The 25,723-nt window shown below is 40.1% G+C and overlaps 1 protein-coding gene across 2 annotated transcripts in view; it reads left to right on the top strand.

The window, feature by feature from the left end:
- The first annotated feature begins 9,034 nt into the window (after positions 1-9,034).
- TMBIM4 (transmembrane BAX inhibitor motif containing 4) overlaps positions 9,035-25,723 on the top strand; it is a 30,621-nt gene continuing 13,932 nt past the window's right edge. The window contains exons 1-3 of one of the 2 annotated variants that reach the window (XM_005571461.4): positions 9,035-9,206; positions 23,213-23,321; positions 24,277-24,382. In XM_005571461.4, coding sequence (XP_005571518.3) covers positions 9,110-9,206; positions 23,213-23,321; positions 24,277-24,382 — 312 coding nt within the window. In that variant the 5' untranslated portion in view covers positions 9,035-9,109. The remainder of the gene's footprint in view (positions 9,207-23,212; positions 23,322-24,276; positions 24,383-25,723) is intronic. The other variant, XM_074007359.1, reaches the window with a different exon arrangement.

The following is a 25,723-nucleotide window of genomic DNA, read 5'->3' as shown; positions in this document are numbered from 1 at the left end:
ATCAGGGCCCTATCCTTATGACCTTATTTAACCTTAATTACTTCCATAGGTGTCCCATCTCCAAACACAGCCACTCCAGGGGTTTGGGCTTCCACATAAGAATTTGGGTTAGGTGATAGGGCTTGCAGGGTGTCAGAAACATTCAGCTGGTAACAAACTGTACGTAATTTCAAGAAATAATGTTACATCATCAAGTTTCAGAGTATACATCCTAACAACACTTGGTCATACATTATCCACATCTTCTGGTCTTTCACAGAAGTTATGGTTCCTCTTTCTGTTCTTGTACAGAATTTATTACATTGTTCTGAAATTTTATAGCAGAGTAAAGCTTGGATGTAATCTGGTGCCTTTATAAAGAAGACAGTAACAAAGGTCTGTATGTGCAAATACTCGGCATATTTAGGTTTAAAAATCTTAGTAATTGTTCAGATCAAATGTCCTCAAGACTCATTTTGACAATTCCATAGCATTTACCCTCTCATTACATACCATCTTTCTTGAAATTTTGCCTTTTTTGTCCTCCATGATTACACTCAATATATTTTTTTCCTACACACTGTTTCTTCTGTTTCCTTAACTAGCTCTTCTTCTGACCTGTATAATGTACCCACAGGCTGAATTTATTGATCCTCTTATTCGGGGTCTTACAGGTTTCATATAATCTCTCTCATTCTTCATCTATCAATCTGTAAGTCGACTACTTTGGTATTTGTGTCATCAGCCCTAACCTGCCCTGAAGATTCTCGTCTCACCTCCTGTATTTATTGAACAATTCCATTTGAATTTCTTGCCTCCATCAAATCAGCATGTCCCAAACTGATTATTTCCTATAAAATAAACTTCCTTGTTTCTGATCACATGGGCCAAGGTAACTCTGAGTAATTTTGACTGACTGATTTACACTATATTCAGAAAGATTTACTGGGCACCTTGTGCTAGATACCTATATCTAATAAGTCACCAAATCTTGTTCTTCTATAGTATTTTTGATATGTGTCTGGGTCTTTTCTAATTTGTCTATTACTTCATGTTTGAGATTTTGCAATATCTCTTACTTGGTGAACCCCTACTTATTCTTTAATACTCAATTGAAAAGTCACCATTTCTGTGTTGCAGGTTGAATTGTGTACCCCCAAAATGTATCTTTAAGTCCTAACCCTGACTACCTCTGACTGTAACCTTAATTGGAAATAGGGATGTTGCAAATGCAATCAAGTTAAGACAAGCTCATATTGGATTAGGGTAGCCCCTAATTCAATGACTAGTGACTTTATAAGAAGAGAGAAGTTTGGACTTGGAGACACAGAGGAGGAAAAGGCCATGTAACAACTGAGGCAGAGATGGCAATGATGCAGCCACAGCCAAGGAACTCCAAAGATTGCTGGCAACCACCAGAAGCTGGGAGAGGTGTGGAATAGATTCTTCCTCAGAGCCTTTAGAAGGAACAAACTATACACAGACATCTTGATTTCAAAATCTGGCTTCCAGAACTGTGAGAGAAGAAACGTCTGTTGTTTCAAGTCACTCTTTGTGGTAACTGGTTACAGCAACCCTAGGAAACTGAAACACTTTATAATCTCCATGAAACCATTTATAATCTCCCCAGAGTTAACCATTTCTTTCTAGGTTCTGTAACATTCAGTACTCCTTTCCATCGGAACTCATTTTTCGGTATTGTTTTCCCGTGGGCTTGTGAAGGATTGGTGTGTAGCAAAGGAGTCAGTCATCTTTGTGTACCTGGCATGCTGCTTGGCAGAGAGTAACTTCCCAATAAATGTCTAATCAATGAAAGAAGTGATGACCTTGCCTTCAGACAATAATAATTACAACTACCATTTAGCGAGCACTCACCGTTTGCTAGGCACAGTGTTATTACTTTACATGCTATGTTCTGACAACAATTCTCCAACACCAACTGAGTGTCCTGCAATTCATCCCAATTCTAACACTAACTACTGACTTAGTACAGATTCCACAAGTTAAGGACAAGGTCCATAATTTCTAACACTAACTACCCAGAGTTAATGCAGTCCCCACAAGGTCTCAGTCCCATGAAACAGCCCCCACTTCAGACGCCAGCTGCCAGACTCAGGTACCTCCAAGCTATCTGCATCTCTGCCTAGCTAAATACAAATTTGAGAGTCCCCATGATTCCCTCCAAGTTGGATAACTCACCAGAACAACTCACGGGATTCCGGAAAGTGCTATGCTTATTATTACCATTTTATTATAAAGGACACCAATGAACAGCAAGGTAAAGAGATACATAGGGCGGCAAGGTCTGAAAGGGCACCCAGGACACAGCTTCCATTCCCTCTCCAGATGCTCCACCCTCCCAGAATATCAATGTGTTCAACAACCACGAAGCTCCCAGAGCCTCATTATTTCAGTTTTTATCTGGGGTTTCATTACATAAGCATGATTGAATAAATTATTGACCATTGTGATTAAACTCAATCTCCAGGATGGGGTGGCTGTTACTCCAGTCCCCTGGTCATGTGCTTGGTCTTTCTGATATGGCCATCCCCTTCCTTGAAATTATGTAAGGGCCCACCATGGGTCACCTCCTGAGTTAGCATAGATTCAAATATGAAAGGGGCTCATTATGAATAATAGAAGACATTCTTGTGGCTCTAGAAATTCCAAAGGTTTTTGAAGTTCTGTGCCAGGAAATGTATTTGGTCTTTGTGCCTGAACAATGGCCAGATAGATTTTTTATTATACCACCCACACACCACACACACACCAGCTGGAAGTAGGTATCAATGCTATCTGCATTTTACAGATAAGAAAACTGAGGCCTACCTAACCACAAAATAATGCTATCTCACTAGCCCAGCTTTCTCTCAATTCATTTTATCTTCAAATTCGTCTACATTAAACAGAGTTTTCAACATACTACTTCCTCAAAAAAATCTTTGGTGGCTCTCCATTACACAATCGAGTCCTATCATTGAAGGCTCTCTAAAGTCCAGGTCAAGTTGGTTGTGTTCATTCCTACCTCTGGCCATTCCCATTCCATTATTTTCCTCCCTTCTTCTAAGGGAGGAACATATTTATTTCATTCTTATAAGCACTGTGGGAGGCTGGGCATGGTGGCTCATGCCTGTAATCCCAGCACACTCTGGGAGGCTGAGACAGGAGGATTGCCTGAGCCCAGGAGTTTGAGACCAGCCTGGGCAATATAGACAGATCCTATCTCAAAAAAAAAAAAAAAAAAAAAAAAAAAAAAAAAAAAGAAAAGAAAGAAAAAAGAAAAGAAAAAGGGAAAAGTCACGCAAAACTAAATCATTCCTCATTCCTTAATAGCTGTCAAATCTTGCCTATCCTTTAAGGTTCAGTGAAAGAGAAAAGTAAACTTTATTGAGCACTTACTATCAGTATGTGCTTTACATACTGACTCATTTAATATTCCAACAACCCTGCAGTTTAGGTATTCCAATTTTAAGTTTATAGTAGAGAAAACCTAGGCCTAGAGATATTACTTAGATGCCCGAAAATGGGTGAGTGAGCTAAGATTCAGATTCTAGTTTATTTGGCTGTAAAAGCCCTTGCTCTTTTTAAGTAACCTATGAGCCTTATAAATCTCCACTATTCTGGCCACTAAAGTTGAGCTGTAAATACAATTTTAAAGATAAAACAATTTTAAAGATAATTGCAACTTATATCTCCACGACCTTTAATGTTGAATGTAGGTTATTATCCAAAAGCCAAAAACAAAAATGTTTTGTGTTTTCTAGGCAATCCAGAAATAAGGACAGAATTGTAGTTTGAGAATAGTCCAGAAGATGTTTTAGCTTGGGGTTTGTAGAGCAAACACAGGTGAAAAGGAGGTGAGAATGATGAAGAGATGGTTAGAGGGAAGAGGAAGCATGCAGATAGGTCTTTAAAAATCAATAAAATTTCCTTTAGATTAGTGATTTTATTTACAAAGCACTTTCCTTGAAATTGTAGCTTTAAAATAAATAGAGAAGCATTAGATTACTGAGTTATTGGATTTCATGTCTATAAGTAAATGCTTTATTGTCATAAGATAGCTTTCTTATCTAAACTGAGAGGGAGCAAATAATTTTTCACTTTTCTATGACAATTTTTAAAATTTAAGTATAATATACAAATTTAAGTATAAAATACACACAAATCCTAAGTATAAATAGCTTGCCTCATTATCAATAAGTGAACATATGTAATCAGCCAGGAAACAGAACATTACTGGAATCCTGGAATTCCTTCTAAGTTCCTTCTCCCTATGATTATCCCTTCCTCCTCCCCAAAGATAAACAATTTCCTGATGTGTAAGACCACAGATTACTTTTGTTTGCTTTTCAGCTTTACATTATTCTTTATGTTATTCTATATATTCTTTACATTTGATTTCTTTTGCTTAGCACTATGTTTGTAAGCTACATCCCATGAACATGTCAATTTGTTCATTTTAATTATATAGGGTATGTGATTATATGAATATACTGTAATTTATTCATTTTTTCCAATAGTGGACAATTTGAGTTGTTTCTAGTTTTTGGCTATTAAGAATAACTTGGCTATGTATATTCTTGGTTATGTCTTTTGTAAACATGTGCATGCCTTTCTGTTGAACATATACTTTATTTAGGAGTAGAACTGCCAAGTCATAGAACTTGCAGTGTATGTTCAACTTTGGTAGATACTGCCAATTTTCCAAAGGAATTGCTTCATCTGCATAATTTGTCGGGCTCAGCAAGAAGTAAAAATGTTGGACCTCTTGTTTAAAAAGCAGGAAAAAGCCCTATTAAAGATACTTAAATATAAAGCTTTTTCATTTCTTTTGCAATCTCTTGACTTGCCATGATGCTTTTTACTTTCTATTTAATGTAGTAAATAAAAAATCATTTAAAATTATTAGCACAAATTTTGCCATTGATCTTTATATTTTGCAATGCTAGTTTTAAATACAAATTTAAAAGGGGGGTTAATGCATATGTGGAATCACCAAAATGACACAATTTGTGTTTCATGGCTTGTACGTATTTATTTCATTCTTATAAGAACTGTGGAAAAGTCACACAAAACTAAATCAATTATTTTTATTTCACTTCCTGATACATGCAAACTATAGCAACACTCTCTAACTTTAGCTTATTGCAAAGGATAGCCTGAAAAGAAAAGGAACTATGATTGCCATATTTTTCCTTTTCCTTCTGTGTCTTCATTTTGAGTGTAAGCGGTTGACATTTACAGGGAAAGCACACAAGTAAAAAGTGATGTGGGCCGGGTGCGGTGGCTCACGCCTGTAATCCCAGCACTTTGGGAGCCGAGGCGGGTGGATAACGAGGTCAGGAGATCGAGACCATCCTGGCCAATATGGTGAAACCCCGTCTCTACTAAAATACAAAAAAATTAGCCGGGCATGGTAGCGGGTGCTTGTAGTCCCAGCTATTCGGGAGGCTGAGGCAGAGGAATCGCTTGAACCCAGGAGGCGGAGGTTGCAGTGAGCTGAGATCGCGCCACTGCACTCCAGCCTGGCAACAGAGTGAGATTCTGTCTCAAAAAAAAAAAAAAAAGATAAAAAAAGAATGTGACAGCCTGTAATCCCAGCGCTTTGGGAGGCCAAGGCTGGAGGATTGCTTGAGGCCAGGAGCTCAAGACCAGCCTGGGAAACACAGAAAGACACTGTCTCAAAAAATTTAAAAAATTAGGGCATGGTCGCTCACGTCTATAATCCCAGCATTTGGGAGGCCGAGGTGGGCGGATCACCTGTGGTCAGGAACTTGAGACCGCCTGGCCAACATGGTGAAACCCCATCTCTACAAAAAATACAAAAAAGTTAGCTGGGCGTAGTGGTTGATGCCTGTAATCCCAGCTACTTGGGAGGCAGAGGCAGTAGAATCACTTGAACCCAGGAGGCAGAGGTCGCAGTGAGCTGAGACCTGCGCCATTCCACTCCAGTCTGGGCAACAAGAGGGAAACTCCGTTTCAAAAAAAAAAAAAAAAAAAAAATGAGTTGGGCATGGTGGCATGCATCTGTAGTAGGAGGCTAAGATGGGGGGAGCCATTGAGCCCAGGAGTTTGAGGCTGCAGTGAGCTATGATTGCACCACTGCCCTCCAACTTGGGTGACAGAACAAGACCGTATTACAGAAAAAAAAAGAAAAAGAAAAAAAAAGATGTGCAAAGATTCCTTGGTCATTCATGTTTCTTAAAACGTCATTGCTGGCTGGGCATGGTGGCTCAAGCCTATAATCCCAGCACTTTGGGAGGCCGAGATGGGTGGATCACGAGGCCAGGAGATCGAGACCATCCTGGCTAACGCGGTGAAACCCCGTCTCTACTAACAAAATACAAAAAACTAGCCAGGGGAGGTGGTGGGCGCCTGTAGTCCCAGCTACTGGGGAGGCTGAGGCAGGAGAATGGCAACCCGGGAGGCGGAGCTTGCAGTGAGCTGAGATCTGGCCACTGCACTCCGGCCTCGGTGACAGAGCAGGACTCCGTCTCAAAAAAAAAAAAAAAAAAAAAAAAAAAAAGGCATTGCTTTCCTTCTGCATTCAAAGTAAGTTCTTGTCAGTAAGGAAAGCTAGGCCTCTTGGGGCTGTCAGTGCCTTCTCTTCTCTTCCCTTTACTAAGTTGCAGGTGTGACATGCTTATCTTTTACTAGCTTTGAGTCTAGCTTAACTCCCATGCATTGCAGCTCTAACAGAATTCTGTGCTCATGGGGCATGATAAATGATTAAATGCAAATGATTGGCAGGAAACAGTGGACATCCACATTGTGCATACCTCTTCTATTCATGTTCATATTCCATTGTACTTTCAGACTTCACTTACAAAACACATGTTCGAAGGCAAAATTATTAAGTATTTCAAAATGGTGACAGCTGAGCATTAAACCAAGTGCAGGGTCCTTCTGAGTCCAGGGCTCTGTGCAATAGCATAGGTTGCACACCTTTTAAGTCAGCTCTTATTTGAGTTCTAGATAATCCAGTCTTGCCAACGCTTGATATTATCAACCTCTTAATTTTAATCATTTGGTGGGTGCTTAGAGATATCTCATTTTGGCATTTATTTACATTTCTCTGATCAACCTTTCATATATTTATTAGCCACTTGGCTATGTGTGTGTGTGCGTGTGTGTGTGTGTTAGGTTCCTGTTCCAATCTTTTGTCTATTTTTCTATTGACTCTTTTTTTGGTCTGGATTTGTAACAATTGTTTTCATATTCTGAAAAGAAGCCTTATGTAGGTTATATGTATAGCAGATATCTTCCACTACTCTATGGCTTCCTTTTCACTCTCTTATGGTATATTTTGATTACTAGAAATTCCTAATTTTAATATAATTTAATTTGTCAATCTTTTCCTTTGAAGTTAAGTGCTATTTTGTATCTGGTTTCAGAAACCTTTGCCTTCCTCCAAATCATATTCTCCTGTATCATTTTCTTTAAGTTTTATTGTTTTGCCTTTCACATTTAGATCCACAATCTATCTGGAATTTATTTTTTTTGTAATTGGTAAGAGGTAGAGGATCAAACTTTGCTGATGCTGTTTTTAGTCAATACAAAGGTGAGTTCCCAATGTAGCTCCAGTTTGCCTTCTATAAAAAAATTCCATTATTATGGCAGGGCAGAGAAAGAGGGGATGGCTTCAGGTTAGGATGGGAGAGAAAACGGATTACATTCCCAGTGTCATCTGAAGTGAAACTTATCTCAGATTTTTCTCAACAAGCGTTTTAAGTCCTCTCACCTGGAGAGTGACTAAAGTGATAGAGGCCATATCCCACTCACCTATCCATTCAATAAACTAAAATGAGGGGCTGGACACAGTGGCTCATATCTATAATCTCAGCACTTTGGGAGGCCGAGGTGGGGGGATCACCTGAGCCCAAGTTCGAGACCAGTATGGGCAACATGGCGAAATTCCGTCACTACAAAAAACACAAAAAATTACTCGGGTGTGGTCACCTGACCTCAGGAGGTCCAGGCTGCTGTGAGCCTAGATAGTGCCACTGCACTCCAGCCTGGGTGACAGACTGAGACTCTATCTCAAAACAAACCAACAAAAACAAATTAAAATGATGTGCTTGTAAAATGTAAAATCATAAAAGATAAAGTTTTATTTTTGTTTTGTTTTTCTTGTCATTATGGAAGTGAGGTTAGTTATTTTGGCAAAGCCTTCTGAGGACTTCAAGTTTAAGGATTTAGTTTCAGAATACACTGTTCCACAACTGTTCTGAATTCCACTTGCTCAGTGTTCGGTTGTGGTTAAGGTGAGGACTGGGCAATTTGGGTAGCTCAAAGTAAACTCACCAAAACAATTCCAAGGGACCCTAGGATGACACTACTCTGGGTATGTCTACACCTATTTATATTGGAATGACAACAATATCATGAATACTCACTCTAATTCATTGTATTTGCCACCATCATCTCTCTCTTAAGAGTAATAAAACTTTATCCCCTTTTCTCTGCCTTTGGTCACGGCCCTCTTCAATGTATTCTACTTCTGGCATAGGATGATCTGGCCTTTGCTTATCTCTATCTCTCCAGCCTCATTCTTTGCCACTTGTCCCCTACACCAGCTGAGCTTCACCATCTCCCTCTTTGCAGAGGTTGGTCGCTTGAGGACCAGCCTACATTACTGCTCTTTCTCTGGTTGGCCCCTACTTGCCTTTCAGGATTAAATATTACTTCATTCAGAAAGCCTAGTTTATAGAAAGTGCCCAATAAATATATATTATTATTTTAAAAAATGGTAAAAACACATCCTCGGTGTGATTATTGAAAGAGTGGATGAATGAGATGGGTATTTGTTGAGTGGATGGGTGACTGGGACATGGGTTCTATCACTAGCAACTCTCCAGGTGAGAGGACTTAAAAAGTTTGTTGAGAACAATCTGAGAAAAGTTTCACTTCAGATGACGCCGGGAATGTAAACCATTTTCTCTTCCATCCTAACTCGGAGCCATCCCCGCTTTCTCCGCCCAGCTGGAATTTTTGAGGCGAGAAAATCGACTCGCTCGGGATTCGCCCGCCGACGCCGCTCGACTTGTTGGGGCTGGGCTCTTCTTCGCGGAAGAGGATAGGAGGCGGTTGCGGTTGCTCGGCCAGGGCGGGTAGGGGTGCTGTTGCCGTCATGGCTGACCCCGACTCCCGGTACCCTTGCTCCTCGATCGAGGACGACTTCAACTATGGCAGCAGCGTGGCCTCCGCCAGCGTGCACATCCGAATGGGTACGTTGTCCCCTCTCCAGTGCCTCCCAGCCGCTTGTCCGCAATGCTCGGTCTTTAGAAGCCGACTTCCGGCTTTAGAGGGACAGCGGCCGTCTCCCGGGACTCAGGAGAAAGAGGGCTGAGCTCCCTGCCCTCTTTCTCCGGGAACCGGAGGACTGGCGCCCTCCTCCGGGAGTCGGGAGAGGCGCTCCCTCCCCTCCTAGCGGGTGTAGGAGGGCCCAGGCCCAGAAGACTTGCAGCTCCCCTCTGTGCGCCTCGGATCCCCAGCGGGCGCCGCGGTGTAGGAGGGGACGGATGGAAACCGCCGCAGCCTTAATTTGGCATCTTGAAGTGAAAAGAAACGTGATGGAAATGAGTCAGTTGATCACTGTGACGTAACACGAGTGGAATCAGCGGCCTAATGCTTTTGTTCTGTGGGGTGCCGCGTTACATGTTTATATTTACCGTCCTATGCTAGGCTGTAGGCTCCCTGACGGCACTATTTCCTGTCCGCAGGGCCCAGAATGCAACAGGTCTTTCTGAGTATTATTGAGGAAGTTGCTGAACACAGAAGCTTCCTAAGTCAGTATCAATGTTTTAAGTTATTACGTAGTAGCCAATGGGCAGAAATTTTTGAATTTAAAATCCTTAGCTTCATCTACGTGGAAGCCATTGTCTGCTCTAGTTTGGCCATTTGATCACCGAAACTGCCCCAGACTTTCAGCCTGTCTAGGCAGCTGGAACTTGTTCTGGAAAAGGAAAGATGAAGATAGTTCTGATGTGCTAAGAATCTTGGTGCCTAGAACTTGTTCTGGAAAAGGAAGGATGAAGATAGTTCTGATGCACCAAGAATCTTGGTGCCTAGCATTTATATTTTTGGAATTGAATTTTGAAATTATTTTGGCAAGTGAATTCAGCTTTTTTAAAAAAAATTGTGGTAAAATACAGGTAACATAAAATTTACCATCTTAACTATTTTTAAGTGTACAGTTCAGTAGTGTTAAGTTATTCACATGGTTGTGCACTGTTAAAAGAAAAGCTTTAGACACATTAAATCTAACGGAGTTTAAGCACAGAATGATTTGTGAATTGGGCAGGTCCCGGAACCAGAATAGGTTCAGAGTGACCAGTGCTGCCCCTTGGTGGGAGAAAATTTATGGAGAGAGAAAGTAAAGTGATGTACAGAAAATGGAAGTGAGGTACAGAAACAGTTGATTGGTTACAGCCTGGCTTTTGCCCTATTTGAACATGGTTTGAACACTTGGCCGTCTTTGGTTGGCTGAAACTCAGTGATTGGTTCAAGCGTAGGTTACAGCTTGTTTACACATTCAGTTAGGTTATAGTTCACTATATACCGAGAACCCCTAGGCCGAACTTAAAGGGATAACTTTAGACTAAACTTATACACCATCGAATATCCAGAACTTTTTAATCTTGCAAAACTGAAACTCTGTACCTATTAACTCTCCATTGCTTCCTTCCCCTAGTCCCTGGAACCACCATTTCACTTTCTCCCTTTGTAAATTTGGCTTCTCTGATACGATCAGTATTTGTTTTTTTGTGATTGGCTTATTTCAATTATCATAATGTCTTCAAATACATCCATGTTGTGGCATATGTTAGAATTTCCTTTTTTTTTTTTTGAGACAGGGTCTCACTTTGCCACCCAGGCTGGAGTGCAGTGGCGAGATCACTGCTCACTGCAGCCTCTACCTTCTGGGCTCAGGTGATCCTCCCACTTCAGTCTCCCAAGTAGTTGGCATTACTAACGCAGGTCACCATGCCTGGCTAATTGTTTTGTATTTTTGGTAGAGGCGGGTTTCTCCATGTTGGCCAGGCCAATCTTGAACTCCTGGACTCAAGCGATCCTCCCACCTCAGCCTCACAAAGTGCTGGGATTACAGGCATGAGCCACTGCACCTGGCTGCACAATTTTCTTTTTAAGACAATAATATTACTTTGTATGTATATACCAAAGTTTGTTTATTCATCCATTGATGGATATTTGTGTTGCTTCTACCTCTTGACTGTTTTGAATAGTGTTGTCGTGAATATAGGTGTGCACATACCTCTTCAAGACTCTGCTTTAATTCTTTTGAATATATACCCAGAAGTGGAATCGCTGGATTGTGTGGTAGTTCTATTTTTAATTATTTAAGGAACTGCCATACTGTTTTTGATGGGGGCTACATCATTTTACATTCTCAGCAACAGTGCACAAGGGTTCACCTTTTTCTACATCTTTGCCAACACATTCTGTTCTTTTCTTTCTTTTTTAAAATGAAAGTAGCCATCAGATGAGTGTGAGGTGATATGTCCCTTTGGTTTTGATTTGCATTTCTCTAATGATTTAATGATGTTGCACATTTTAAAAATATGCTTGTGGGGCATTTATGCATTTTCCTTAGAGAAATGTTATTCAAGTCCTTTGCCCAATAAATTTTTTTAAAGCAATTTTAGGTTCATAGCAAAATTTAGCAGAAGGAACAGAGTTCTTATGTACCCTTTCTGCTTTTCCCCAAGCCTCCTGCACTAATAACATTCTGTACCAGAGTGGTACGTTTGAAATTTAAGACTTCTGTTTATCAAAGAACACAACAGAGTGAAAAGGCCTATAAAATGGGTGAAAATATTTGCAAATCATATATCCTATAAGGGGCCAATATCCAGAATACATAAGGAAATCCTACCATTCAATAACAAAAAACAACCTGATTTTAAAGTGAAGAAAGTGAAGAGAATAAGATAGACTACATACTGGGAGAAAATATTTGCAAAAGAAATATCTAATAAAGGACTGTTACCCAAAATATACAAAATAACTCTTAAAACTCAACAATAAGAAGACAAATAGCCTGATTAAAATACAGGCAAAAGACTTGAACACATACCCTACTAAAGAAGATTCACAAGGTTGGGTGCAGTGGCTCACACCTGTAATCCTAACACCTTGGGAGGCCAAGATGGGAGAATCACCTGAGCGTGGGAGGTTGAGGCTGCAGCAAGCTGTGATTGTGCCACTGCACTCCAGCCTAGGCAACAGAGTGAGACCGTGTCTCCAAAAAAAAAAAAAAAAAAAAGGATCATATATACCAGGATTTATTCTTGGAGCTGTGTTGTATTCCATTGGTCTATATGTCTCTGTCTTTATGCTATTACCACACTGTTTTGATTACTGTGGCTTATGTAATAATAAGTTTTGAAATCAGGAATGTGAGATCTCCAGCTTTGTTGTTCTTTTTAAATATTGTTTTGGCAATTTGGGACATTCCATATAAATTTTAGAATGGACTTTCTATTTCTGTGAAAGATGCCATTGGGATTTTGATAAGGATTGCATTAAATCTACCCAAAGTAGGTTACTTCAGGGTAGGACAGGGATAGAATATGGCAGCCACTGCAGCAAATTAAATGACTAGAGGTGGTATCAGGTGTGTGAATAGAAGGCATTCATTAGAGAGGCCTTGGTGACTCAAGGGACTGCCATTAAGGAAACATTTGAACCATTAACATAACATTTAATACATAAAAATATTTTTTGGACAACTCCTTTCTAATGTATGTAAAGACAGTGAGGTAAATAAAAGTTTTGGAAGTCACAGTTACTGTTCTTAAGGCATTAGTTAGGTTGGCCACTAGCCAAACTAATCTATGCTAGCAGCTTAATTAAATTCTAAAGTACCAAGTTTGGAGGGTGTTTGGGGAAGGAATCAAGAGTGTGTTGTTGAAGACAAAATAAAATAAAGAGATAAATTAAACACTTTGTTTGGGAATAACAAAATTGCCACTTGGGGTATACATACAGATCGGGGTGGTCTGAGGAACAAAGAGAAGGTTGGGGATTTTATTAGAAAGAACAATATTACGTATTGCTTTGCAAGAACCTTCATTGGCACTAGAGAAGCATTTGGGAACTGGCAAACTATTTTGATAGTCACAGCAGGTTGTTTCCGCAGCTGCTAGGTAAAACTGTGCTATTCACCCTGAATGAGTTTTCCCTCAGCTCCTCAGCTCTGATTTAGTTGGGTATGACATATAATCACTTTTACAGTGTGAACTGGAATAATCTAGGAGAGCTATAAGAGGAAGTGAAATCCCAGTGGAGGACTGAGTTTGCATACAGTAGTCCCTCTTTATGTGTGGCAGATACATTCCATATTGTGTTAATACAATAGCTATTAATAAGATAGAACAAATATAACAATATACTATAATAAAAGTTATATGAAGTGGTGTCTCTCTCTCTCTCAAGATATCTTATTGTAGGTGATATTTCCAGACTGTAGTTGACCATGGGTAACTGAAACCTTGATAAGCAAAACTGCAGATTAGAGAGATCTACTGTTTGTGAAGGGAATTCACGGGGTGGAGATGGGGGAGACAGAATTTGTGATGAGGCATGGAAAGGTGAGAATGACATGCCATACGGTATAGTGAGAAGAATGGCCTTTTTTTTAGTGATGTTGGGGAATAGTACAGTGTGGTAGAAAGAGCCCTGGATTTAAGGGTCTGAAAATTAAACACAGTCCTGGTTGACAGCAATGTAGAGAGGCAGGTTACTTTGCCTTTCTGATTCTTAGATTCCTTATCTGTAAAAGAGGCATAATTGCTGCTCTTCCAACTATACCAAGTGGTTTTAAGGGTCAGGCAATTATTTCATTTTAAATACTCCTCCAGTGTTGGCCTCCCAAAGTGCTGTGATTACAGGCATGAGCTAATGCACTTGGCCTATAGACTGTTTTAAGGAAAGAATTAATTTTATTCTTGATTTGCTTCTACATCCCTCACGTCAGTATAACAGAGCTGATTGCAATACCAGATACTCAGCATTTGTTCACCATAAATATTTAAATTATGCAGGAGCATTTTATTTAGGAGTTCTTATCACTAGGTTGGTAACTTAAGCTGACTACACCGGTACTAAATAAGTGGTTCTCATTTGTCTTTGGTGCGTTACTACTTAAAAGGTTAAAAATGCTCTGCCAAAATAAATAAATAAATAAATAAAGCGGCTCGGTGCAGTGGCTCACGCCTATAATTCTAGCACTTTGGGAGGCTAAGGCTAGCAGATTGCCTGAGCTCAGGAGTTCGAGACTAGCCTACGCAACACGGTGAAACCCTGTCTCTACTAAAATACAAAAAATTGTGTGGTGGCGTGTGCCTGTCATCCCAGCTACTCAGAAGGCTGAGACAGGAGAATCACTTGAACCTGGGAGGCGGAGGTTGCAGTGAGCCCAGATCACACCACTGCACTCCACCCTGGGCGACAGAGCGAGTCCCTGACTCAAAAAAACAAAAAACAAACAAACAAAAACTAGCTGCTTGTAATGTGTATATTTTCTTTTTTTTTTAAATTTATTTATTATTATTATACTTTAAGTTGTAGGGTACATGTGCATAACGTGCAGGTTTGTTACATATGTATACTTGTGCCATGTTGCTGTGCTGCACCCATAATAATGTGTATATTTTCTGAAAGATACTTTTTGAATAATATACATCTAAAATGTCAAGGTTCACTGGTGGAAAACAACAAATTATGAGGCTACAAAAAAATTTTATGAGAAGACCCCTCTGGGAAGTGAGGAGGCCTCTGCCTGGCCGCCGACCTCTCTGGGAAGTGCGGCGCCCATCTGCCTGGCTGCTGTCCTGTCTGGGAAGTGAAGAGTTCCTCTGCCTGGCCGCCCAACTGACTGGGATGTGAGGAGCGCCTCTGCCCGGTCGCCGGCCTGTCTGGGAAGTGAGCGCCTTTGCCCAGCCCCGGCATCATCTGGGAAGTGATGAGCGCCTCTGCCCGGCCGCCGCCTTGTCTGGGAAGTGAGGAGTCCCTCCCTCCGGCGGCGGCCCTGTCTGGGAAGTGAGGAGTTCCTCTGCCTGGCCGCCCAGCTGACTGGGATGTGAGGAGCGCCTCTGCCTAGCTGCTGCCCCCTCTGCCCGGCCACCGCCCTGTCTGGGAAGCGAGGAGCGCCTCTACCCGACTGCCACCGGTCTGGGAAGTGATGAGCGCCTCTGCCCGGCCACCGCCCTGTCTGGGAAGCGAGGAGCGCCTCTACCCGGCTGCCACCGGTATGGGAAGTGATGAGCGCCTCTGCCCGGCCACCGCCCTGTCTGGGAAGCGAGGAGCGCCTCTACCCGGCTGCCACCTGTATGGGAAGTGATGAGCCCCTCTGCCCGGCCACTGCCCCGTCTGGGAAGTGATGAGTGCCTCTGCCCGGCTGCCACCGGTCTGGGAAGTGATGAGCGCCTCTACCCGGCTGCCACCGGTATGGGAAGTGATGAGCGCCTCTGCCCCAGCCACCGCCCCGTCTGGAAAGTGATGAGTGCCTCTGCCCGGCCACCGCCTTGTCTGGGAAGTGATGAGCGCCTCTGCCCGGCCACTGCCCGTCTGGGAAGTGAGGTGCTGCCTCTGCTTGGCTGCCGCCCCGTCTGGCAAGTGATGAGCGCCTCTGCCCGGCCACCGCCCGTCTGGGAAGTGAGGAGTTCCTCTGCCTGGCCACCCAATTGACTGGGATGTGAGGTGGGCCTCTGCCCGGCTGTCACCCTGTCTGGGAAGTGATGAGCACCTCTGCCCGGCTGCTGTGCAACCCAAGTGTGAGGTGACAGCCTTGTGTGTGATCTTTTTGCCTCCCCAAGTTTGCATTTTCGACATTAAAGTTTACTTTTTAATTAAAAAAAAAATGATGTGAGAATGAATTTCTGAGTATAGTCTCGAGCACTTTTACAGTGCTGATTAAACTAGTATATATAGTGTATTGTAATATATATATGATATAGTCTGTTAAGCTAGTTTATTCTGCAGTAGTCTTTCATAGTTTCATAGTATGTATATACCATAATTTATGTAACCATCCCCACTTGATGGTTGTTACCCTTTTTTTTATTCCTTCAAATAGTGCCTCAGGGAACATCCTTCTATATCTTTGTAAATTTCTCCATTATGACTTTACTATAAATTTTTGGAAGTGAAATGAGGCAAAAGAGTATGTGCATTTTAAATTTGATTGATCAGTTCTCTAGAGAGATTGTACCTTCAGCAAACAATATATGGGGATACCTTCTGCACCCTCACCCACACTGAATATCATCAGACTTTTTCATCTCTGGCAATCTCGTAGATCAAGGATGGTGAACATTGTCTACAAAGGGCCAAATAAGAAATATATTCAGCTTTCTGGGCCATAAGATCTCTGTTCCAGCTCAACTCTGCCATTGTGCAAAAGCAGTTGTAGAGGATACATAAGTGAGTGAGTGCGATTGTGTCCCAGTAAAACTTCAGTTACAAACCCAGGTAATGGGCTGGCTTTGGCCCATGGGCCGTACTTTGCTGACTCTTCTGGTAGGTAAAAATGTAATCATGTGTTAATTTCCATTTCTTTTAGCTATGTGAGTGAAGGTGAGCATTTTCCTTTGTTTACAAAACTTGACTAGGCTTTGTCTTAGATGTTAGGGATCTAGTGGTGACCAGACAGACAGTGTCTCAGACCTCCAGAGTTGTCATTTGGATGAGGCAGTAGGAAAGACAGACCCTAAAGAGGTAAGCAAATAACCCCCTAGCGCTGAAGAAAAGAAACAGGTGTGAGTAGAAACTAGCGTTTAGGGTGGCAGCTATTTTAGTTAAGGAATGGCCAGAGGAAGAACTCTTAAGGGAGATGGCAGGTGGATTATATGAGAAGGAGCTAGCCAGGCAGATTAGCTATCTATTGCTTTGTAACAAATTGCCCCCAAATTTAGTAGCTTAACATAGCAAGTATTTATTACACAATTTCTGAGTGTCAAGAATTTGGGAGGGTCTTACCCAGGTAGTTCTGACTAAGGGTCTCTCATGAGGCTCCAGTCAAGATGATTGGCCAGGACTGCAGTCACATGAAGGCTTGACTGGGCTAGAGGATCTGCTTTTGGGAAATTTCATTCCCATAGCTATTGACTGGAGGCGTCAGTTCCTTGCCACATGAACCTCTCCTACAGGGCTGCTTGAGTGTCCTCATGACATGGCAGCTGACTTCCTCCGGAGCAAGCAATCCAGGGGAGAGCAAGGAGGAAGCCTCAGTGACTTTTATGACCTAGTCATGGAATCATACAAATCATTACATCTTCCTTATTCTATTAATCAGAAGCAAGTCACTAAGTCCAGTCCATTCTCAAGGGGAGGGGATTTAGGTTCCACCTTTTGAAGCTAGTGCCAAATAATCTGTAGCCATATTTTAAACTACCACAGTCTTCCCTCTGGTCACAAATTACTTATCTGTCTTCCATATGCAAATTAAGATCCTGCATAATACCCCAGTATAGCATCATCTCAAAGTCCAGAATCTCATCATCTAAATTAACCCCAGGTGTTGATGAAGCTCACTAGGTGTAGCTCCCTAGGTGTAGTTCCTTAAGTACAGCTCCCCTCAAATATTTTTAAACTAAAAAGACAAATGATCTGTACTGCCATACTCAACATCCAGTGGTGGATAATATGAGGTGGTATTTTTGCCAATGTAATTCTTCAGAAAACTTTGTAGGTGTCTTGTGATTCTTAACTGGGTTTCATTCCATTCAATAATAAAAGCCACACCCAAAAATGTCTTAGCATGAACTTTGGCTGAGACTGCTCAGTGAAAACTTCCTTAAGTTTCTCAAAAGCCCTATTGTCCTATTGTTTGAAGGTGTTTTTTTTTTTGTTTTGTTTTGTTTTTTTTTGTTTTTTGTTTTTTTGAGACAGTCTTGCTGTGTCACCAGGCTGCAGTGCAGTGGTGTGATCTCGGCTCACTGCAACCTCCGACTCCTTCCGTCTCCCTGGTTCAAGCGATTCTCCTGCCTTAGCCTCCTGAGTAGCTGGGATTACAGGCACATGCCACCACGCCCAGCTAATTTTTGTATTTTTAGTAGAGACAGGGTTCCACCATGTTGACCAGGATGGTCTTGTACTCCTGACCTTGTGATCCACCTGCCTTGGCCTCCCAAAGTGCTGGGATTACAGGTGTGAGCCACCGCGCCTGGCCTGAATGTTTTTTTTTGTTGTTGTTGTTGTTGTTTTTTTTTTTTTTTGAGGCACAGTTTTGGATATTTGTGAGGTCTTAACTAAGGATTTTACAATTATGCTCTTTATGTATTTTTTTGATGTCCCTGAGTCAGAAGGCTTTCATCTTTTTTTTGAGACGGAGTCTTGCTCTGTTGCCCAGGCTGGAGTGCAGAGTGCAGTGGTGCAATCTCTTTGGCTCACTGCAAGCTCCGCCTCCCAGGTTGATGCCATTTTCCTGCCTCAGCCTCCTGAGTAGCTGGGACTACAGGCGCCCGCCACCATGCTCAGCTAATTTTTGTATTTTTAGTAGAGATGGGGTTTCACTGTGTTAGCCAGGATGGTCTTGATCTCCTGACCTCATGTTGCGCCCGCCTCGGCCTCCCAAAGTGCTGGGATTAGAGGCGTGAGCCACGGCGCCTGGCCCATCTTTTTGTTTTAACAGTTCTTCCTTTAGCTGTGTATCTCTTCTCTTACATTTTAGTATAAGCAACAAGAAGCCAGCAGGTACCTTCAACACTCTAGAAGTCTCCTTAGTTTGATCACCCACTTGATTAAGCACATTTTCTACTTTTGATGTTAACATAGCTAACACTGTTGCTCAACTTTTCCTGAATATATAATAAGCATTCTCTTTCCTCCAGTTTGCACAAAATTTTACCCACTTTCCTTTAAGCCGTCACCTGCAGCAGCCTCAAACGCATTAACTTTCTACAAACAGTTTCTTCAAGGCTCTTTTAGCCTTCATCTCACCGATCTGCCAGCTTCCATCTATTACCTGATTCCAAAGGCTGTCTCCCATATTTTAGGTGTTTGGTATGGCAGCACCCCACTTCCAAGTACCAAGATATATATTAATTCTGTTTGTGTCACAAATTACCCTAAACCTTAGTGCTTTAAAATAATAAACATCATCTTAGTTTCTGAGAGTTAATAATCTGGGTGGTTTTAGTTTAGAGTTTGTCCTAGGTTGTGGTCAAGATACTGGCTAGTGCTGGTCGTCTGGAGGCTTGACTGGGGATGAAGGATGTGCTTCCAGACAGGCTACTCACAGGGCTATTTATAGGAGTCCCTGGTTTCTCACTGGCTGTTGGCAGGAGACCTTACTTTCCTCTCACATGTGTTTTTCCATAGGGCTCCATGAGTTTGCTCACAACATAGCTGGCCTTCCCTGAGTATGGATTCTTAATGGGGTGCTATTGACCCCATTAGGTGAGAGTTGGTTCTTTAGAGGGATCTGAAGATCTAAAAAAACTTAAGATTTTATAATGGCATATATCCTTCCAAAGGGTGATGGTACAACAGATATATAATAAATTTGTGGCATTAAAATTTTATTGAGGGGGCTATTAGGAAAAAATACCTGGAAGGCTACTTACGTGGGGAATAATGAAAACAAGGTTGAGAAACACTGTCCCAGAGGTAATGATCTAAGAAACAGCAGGAGGAAGCCGTAATGCCTTTTATGACTCGGTCTTAGAAGTAGCACCCTGCCACTTTCGCATCATTCTTTTTGTTAGGACTCACTTGAAGGGAGTGTCAGAGAACTGTGACTTATCTTAAACCACCACTTCATGTAAAGAAGGATAAGGGCATTCTGAGTAGAGGAAACAGCAAGTGCAAAGGCCCCAAAGCAGGAAGGTAACTAATGTGGGTAAAGCTTGGTGAGGAAGAGGGAGAGTGCTGAGATGAGATTGGAAAGGTTCTACATCATGTAGGATCTTGTAGGTCCTATAAAATCTTTTGTATTTTATTTTAAGTGAAACGATTATTTAAGTATTTAAGCAGAGTCACATGATATGGTTTACTTTACAAAGATATCAGTTTGACAGAGTATGTGGAGAAACAGGGGGACAAGAGTGAAAGCATGGGGACCAATTAGAAGGTTCCTCCAGTGGTCCAGTTGAGAGATTAGGCACACTTTGACTAGGGAGGTAACAGAGGAGACCAAAAGAGGCAGATACATTGCACTTTCAAAGGTAGAACTGCGGTAGTTGATGATAGATTGGGAACAGGGAGGGGGTAATCAAAGATGACTTCTATGTTTTTGGCTTTGAGGATGTTGGTGCTGGTTGTTGATGAGAAGACTGGGTGAACAGCAAATATGGATAAATGAAGAGCTCCAATTTTGGCCATGTTAAGTTTGAGATGTCAAATAGCAGGGAAGAAATGAGGACTCAACAAAAATTGGAAAATTTGAGTAATATTCTTTTCATGTTGAATCTTTTATATTTTCCTGAAAGCTGTATATGCATGTCCTTTGCTGCTACTTATATTATTCACAATGGGTGTCAATACTGCTTTTGCCTGGGATTTGGCTTATGATACTAGAGTATAGAAAAAGTTGTGGTCTGCAATATCTGCTTAAGGATAATTTTTTAGTGTGAACTTAAAGGCTTAGCACAAGTTTCTTTAAAATGTTTTGAATTGCAATAGTAATACATATTGCTAGTATCTAAAAAACACAGATTAGTAAAGAACTGAATATGCAAATTATCCTTAGTAATACTGCGCAGGGTATACGAGCACTTGGATGTATATTATTCTAGTCTTTTATTATGTATGCACTTGAGTACATACACAGATATACAAATAAACATTAGATCTTAATGTGCACATTGTTTTGAACTGTAAAACAGTTTTACAAAATGGTAAGAAATAACACTGATTTTCAGTGCTTGAGAATACATATCATATGGATTGGCTTTGAGTTACATGAGGTACCTAATAGGGTATGAGAAGTAAAGAATACATTCCAGGGCCAGTCATGGTGGCTCATGCCTATAATCCCAACACTTTGGGAGGCCAAAGTGGGTGGATCACTTGAGCCCAGGGGTTCAAGACCACCCTGGGAACGTGGTGAAACCCCATCTCTACAAAAAATACAAAAAAATTAGCTGGGCGTAGTGGCATGTGCCTGTAGTACTAGCTACTGGGCAGGCTGAGTTTAGGAGAATTGCTTGAGCCCTGGAGACTGGAGCTGCAGCGAATCATCACACCACTGCTCTTAAGCCTAGGCGACAGAGTGAGACCCTGTCTCTCTCTCTTTCTCTACAGTGAGACCCTGTCTCTCTCTCTCTCTCTACAGAGTGAGACCCTGTCTCTCTCTCTCTCTCTCTCTCACACACACACACACACACACACCCCATCCTGGTGTGGTGGTGTGGGCCTGTATTCCCAGCTACTTGGGAGGCTGAGGCTAGAGGATGGTTTGAGTCCAGGACATGGAGGCTATAGTGTAAAGAATACAATTTTTTTTTTTCTCATAGTCCAGAAAAATCCCTTGCAGGTGTAATGGCTTGACCTTTGGTTTAATAATTAAATTTGAAGAAAGATAGCCCAAATAATATTGTCCATGCCAGTAGAATATTCTTTACCCTGCTTTTATGAAAAAGATAGAAATGACTTCCCAAAGCATTCAGACATGAGGGCCTTTTTAAGAAAGTAAGTCGTAGATCTGTTGTGGAGTTGAGAACTGTTTATCTCTAAGCCAAAATACAATGGACACTCAGTGTTCTTGTGAATCATTGGTTAAATTATATGCCCAGTAAAATTTGTTTTAAGACGTTAGGAAAACTCATTCTAGATTTTGGAAAGAGTGCCAGAGGGAAAAATTAAGATTTAATATTTGGGCATTTTGATGATTAAATACTTAGTATTCATGAAAATTCCCTTATTCTTGTGAAAGATTCATTTTTATTTATTTTTTTTTAACTTGATATTTGGCTGACATGCCATCAAAGGACTTCACCCTTCCTTGGAAAGCCAGGTCTTTAGTAGGAATGTATTTCAAAAGGAACATCCACCATCTAATGCTCATCTACCCAGCATTGCCATGATAGGCAAGAGACAACATCACATTTTCTTTTGTTGGGTAAAAGTCATTCAACATGATTTTTATTGCCTGCCTAATCATAGTTCTCTAAGTAGTGGTACCATTATTCTGTTTCATTTCAGAATAATACTTTTTCTCTTCCCTGACTAGTAAAATTCACCCTTCATTAATTTAGTAAAAATTTATTTAAAAGCAAATAAAATGTAATGACTGTTTATTCAGTGCCATCCACTAGGCTGAGTGGTGGGAGTAAGGAAATGAATTAGGCTTGTTCCCGGTTATTAGGGAGCTTTCGGTCTTTACAGTGTAAGGGGGGTGAAGGACAAGTAGATTTATCAATTATAAAGTGATTAGTGGTATGTTTAGGGTTCCCCAGGAACATGAAGGAGAAACATCTAATTCAGAATGGGGAACTGAGAAAGGCTGGATCTTGAAAGACGATTTGTAGTTAGCCAGAAGTGTGAAGAGAGAAGGTGGGAACTGTTATTAATGTTTTATTTCTGAAGATAGTAGTGAGTTCTTGGAAGTTCATTGTATTATTTGTTTCACTGTGTATCAGAAGACTTTAATAATAAGCATTTAATCATTAAGCCTTAGAGGTGATTTCTGGGTATTGATAACAAAATATTATGAAAGTAAGGATTTTCTATTGTATAGAAACTAGAGGCAGGGGTGCTATAAATGAGAAATAATAATAGATGAGTGAAAGTAAGTTTATATATTACTTGCCTTTTCAGGATAAGTTTCATTTGGGGGAAACATTTTTACTATTTTTGAAATTAAGACATAAAATAACTTAGGTTTATATGCTTTCTATTTCTCCTTTTTAGATTCAAAATATAATCATTCTTTAAAAATGTTCTGCTTTTAGTCTTTTGCTATGTTGTATCCTGCTGTGTACGACTAGGCATTTAATACATTTTTCATTTTGATGAAATCATTTACATTCTGGCCCACTAATTTTTTTAGGCTCATGCTTTTTGTAGGGAGCTTTAGATATCTCATACAATTTTAAAATTATTTTGGAAGCTTTGTATTCTTGTCTAGTTTTAGTTATATATTACATTATTAGGATGAAAATTAGGAAAGAATACATGTAAGAAACAATTTTTTAAAGAGGAAATTTGATTTTACCGTTCTATGATAAATGCTTAAGAAAATAGTAATGTATTTTGTTTTCTCTTTTAGCCTTTCTAAGAAAAGTCTACAGCATTCTTTCTCTGCAAGTTCTCTTAACTACAGTGACTTCAACAGTTTTTTTATACTTTGAGTCTATACGGACATTTGTACATGAGAGGTAATGTAATGAGATGATAATGAATCATTTTCAGACATTGCATATGATCAAAGGCATATTATAAACAAAATCCACTTTTTTTTGTATTAACTTTTGAGGTTAAAATGTAAAAAAGGTTCATTAACTCTTATAAGCCTGATTAGTTTTTTTTTGATGAAGAAAAATATTCCACAACATGGTATTTACCTCTGAACTTTTTAGCTTCAGTTTCTTAGGGTTAAACCCTCATCCCCTGGAATAGTATTAAGAATTTTTTCTGCATGCCATTTTTAAAAATCTTAATTTTAAAAAACTTTATTAGACTATATTCCCTGTGCTCAAAGCCTAAGACAGTATTTGAAAAATAAATGTGCATTCATTTTGCTTTTGGCTCAAGACTAGGATAATTTCACCAAGAAGTTTTCAAAAGAGCTCCGCATGATTCATCCCTAATCTTTAATCAGGGATGAATCATAATTATTTCCATGATACAGTTTATTAAAGGAAAGGGGAACTAATGAATATTTTCATAGAAGTAGAGAATTTCTGTCGTCCCTTCTCCCCACCAAAGGGGGATCTTGAACTATTAGTTTACTATTTGAGGTATAATTCTTAAATTTAAATTACAGCCATATGGCAAATACCCTAAAAAAGTAGTTATTATTTAATTTCTTTATTGTATAATATTAGTGTACTAATTGCAAACATTATTCAAATATTATAGAAGTTTATACGGTAAAAAGGAAAAGTTTCCCTCATTCATTTTGGGCTCTTTTCTTTGTCCTGAGGCTCCTTTCTACCTTGTACTCCTCAAATTTTCCAGATATAAAATAATTTGATAGTTTGGTGTGGATCATTCCAGATTTTTTTTACCTGTACTTTCATAAACATATACAATAGATAAATTTTATTAAATTGGATAATACTGCTCATGCTATTTTTTTTAAGTTGAAACACTTAATATTATGTCTTTCAGTCCTGCCTTAATTTTGCTGTTTGCCCTCGGATCTCTGGGTTTGATTTTTGCATTGACTTTAAACAGACATAAGTATCCCCTTAACCTGTACCTACTTTTTGGATTTGTGAGTACTTTGACTTTCTCTATTCCCTTAACAATTATTCCTGAGTTTTAAATAAATGCATTTATAATACATATATAACAATGGCAGAACAAAATTAATGAGTTTTTTTAGAGTACTTTAGGAAATTACTTGTAATTGTATAGTCTTTTAAAACCTTTAACAGTTTATTAGTTTCAAAAGTTTTTCTATTAATATTACTATGTAGTGGAAAAAATGCTGAATTGGAATCAGATGACCTGGCTTTGCTGCTATCTGATTATGTGACACTTGGCAAGGCATTTAGCCTTTCTGTGCCTAACTTTTTTCATATGTAAAATGAGAATATTAAAGTAGATAAATCCCTGTGATACCTTCTACCGCTAATATTCTGTTATTTTCTTGGAAAAAAATTATGTTGTGGTTTTAATTTAATAAAATTTAAGTTCTTTATTATTAACTCTTCTGTGTTATTATCTTACCACTCTGGTCTTTTAAGGAACCATTTTGCTCAAATGATGTGCTTTAGTAACTTCTTTCAAAATTATAGTTGGGAGAACCCAACTTTAAGTCATGTGTGTTGAGATATTTGTGAAAATTAAAACCCAAACTACCACTTATGAAAATTCAGTTTAGAATATGACCAGAATAAGGGGCTAAGCCTCAAGTTATGTGTTTAAAAAATTATTTTGCCTCTTCTCATCCAGTATGACTAGATTCTAACCTTAAAAATTTACTTCAAAGCATTCCAAACTAATACTAAGAATACTTGGGTGGGCGCAGTGGCTCATGCCTGTAATCCCAGCACTCTGGAAGGCTGAGGTGGGCAGATTGCTGGAGTCCAGGAGTCTGAGACCAGCCTGGACAATGTAGTGAGACCCCATGTCTACAAAAAAATACAAAAATTAGCTGGGCATGATGGTGTACACCTGTAGTCCCAGCTACTCAGGAGGCTGAGGTGGGAGGATCACTTGAACGGGGTGGGGGAGGTGGAGGCTGCAGTGAGCTGAGATCATGTGACTGAACTCCAGCCTGGGTGACAGAGTGAGACCCCATCTCAAACAAACAAAGAATACTTGTAGTCAGATAGGAGTGGGAAAAGCTATTGATTAGATTAAAATGCTTTAAACTAAAACGTTTGTGAATTCTGGTGAGTTTGTGTTAAAATGATAAAGAAAAGCTGATGACTTTGAAAGTTTCAGTAATAGGAAAGATTATTCTTTTAAATCTTAAGCTCTTTTGTTTGCAAGATTGTCAGTCCTAACTCAAGTTATCGCAAGTAACAAGGAGTTTAAGGATGTAAGAACTTGAGAACCCACCAACCCAAATCCTCTTCAAGAAGATTAACTGGAGAACTGGAGGAAG

Source organism: Macaca fascicularis, chromosome 11 (assembly GCF_037993035.2).
Source record: "Macaca fascicularis isolate 582-1 chromosome 11, T2T-MFA8v1.1".
Lineage (NCBI taxonomy): Eukaryota > Metazoa > Chordata > Mammalia > Primates > Cercopithecidae > Macaca > Macaca fascicularis.
Note: the sequence above shows the minus strand (reverse complement) of the source record. Positions and strands in the feature narration are given on the sequence as shown.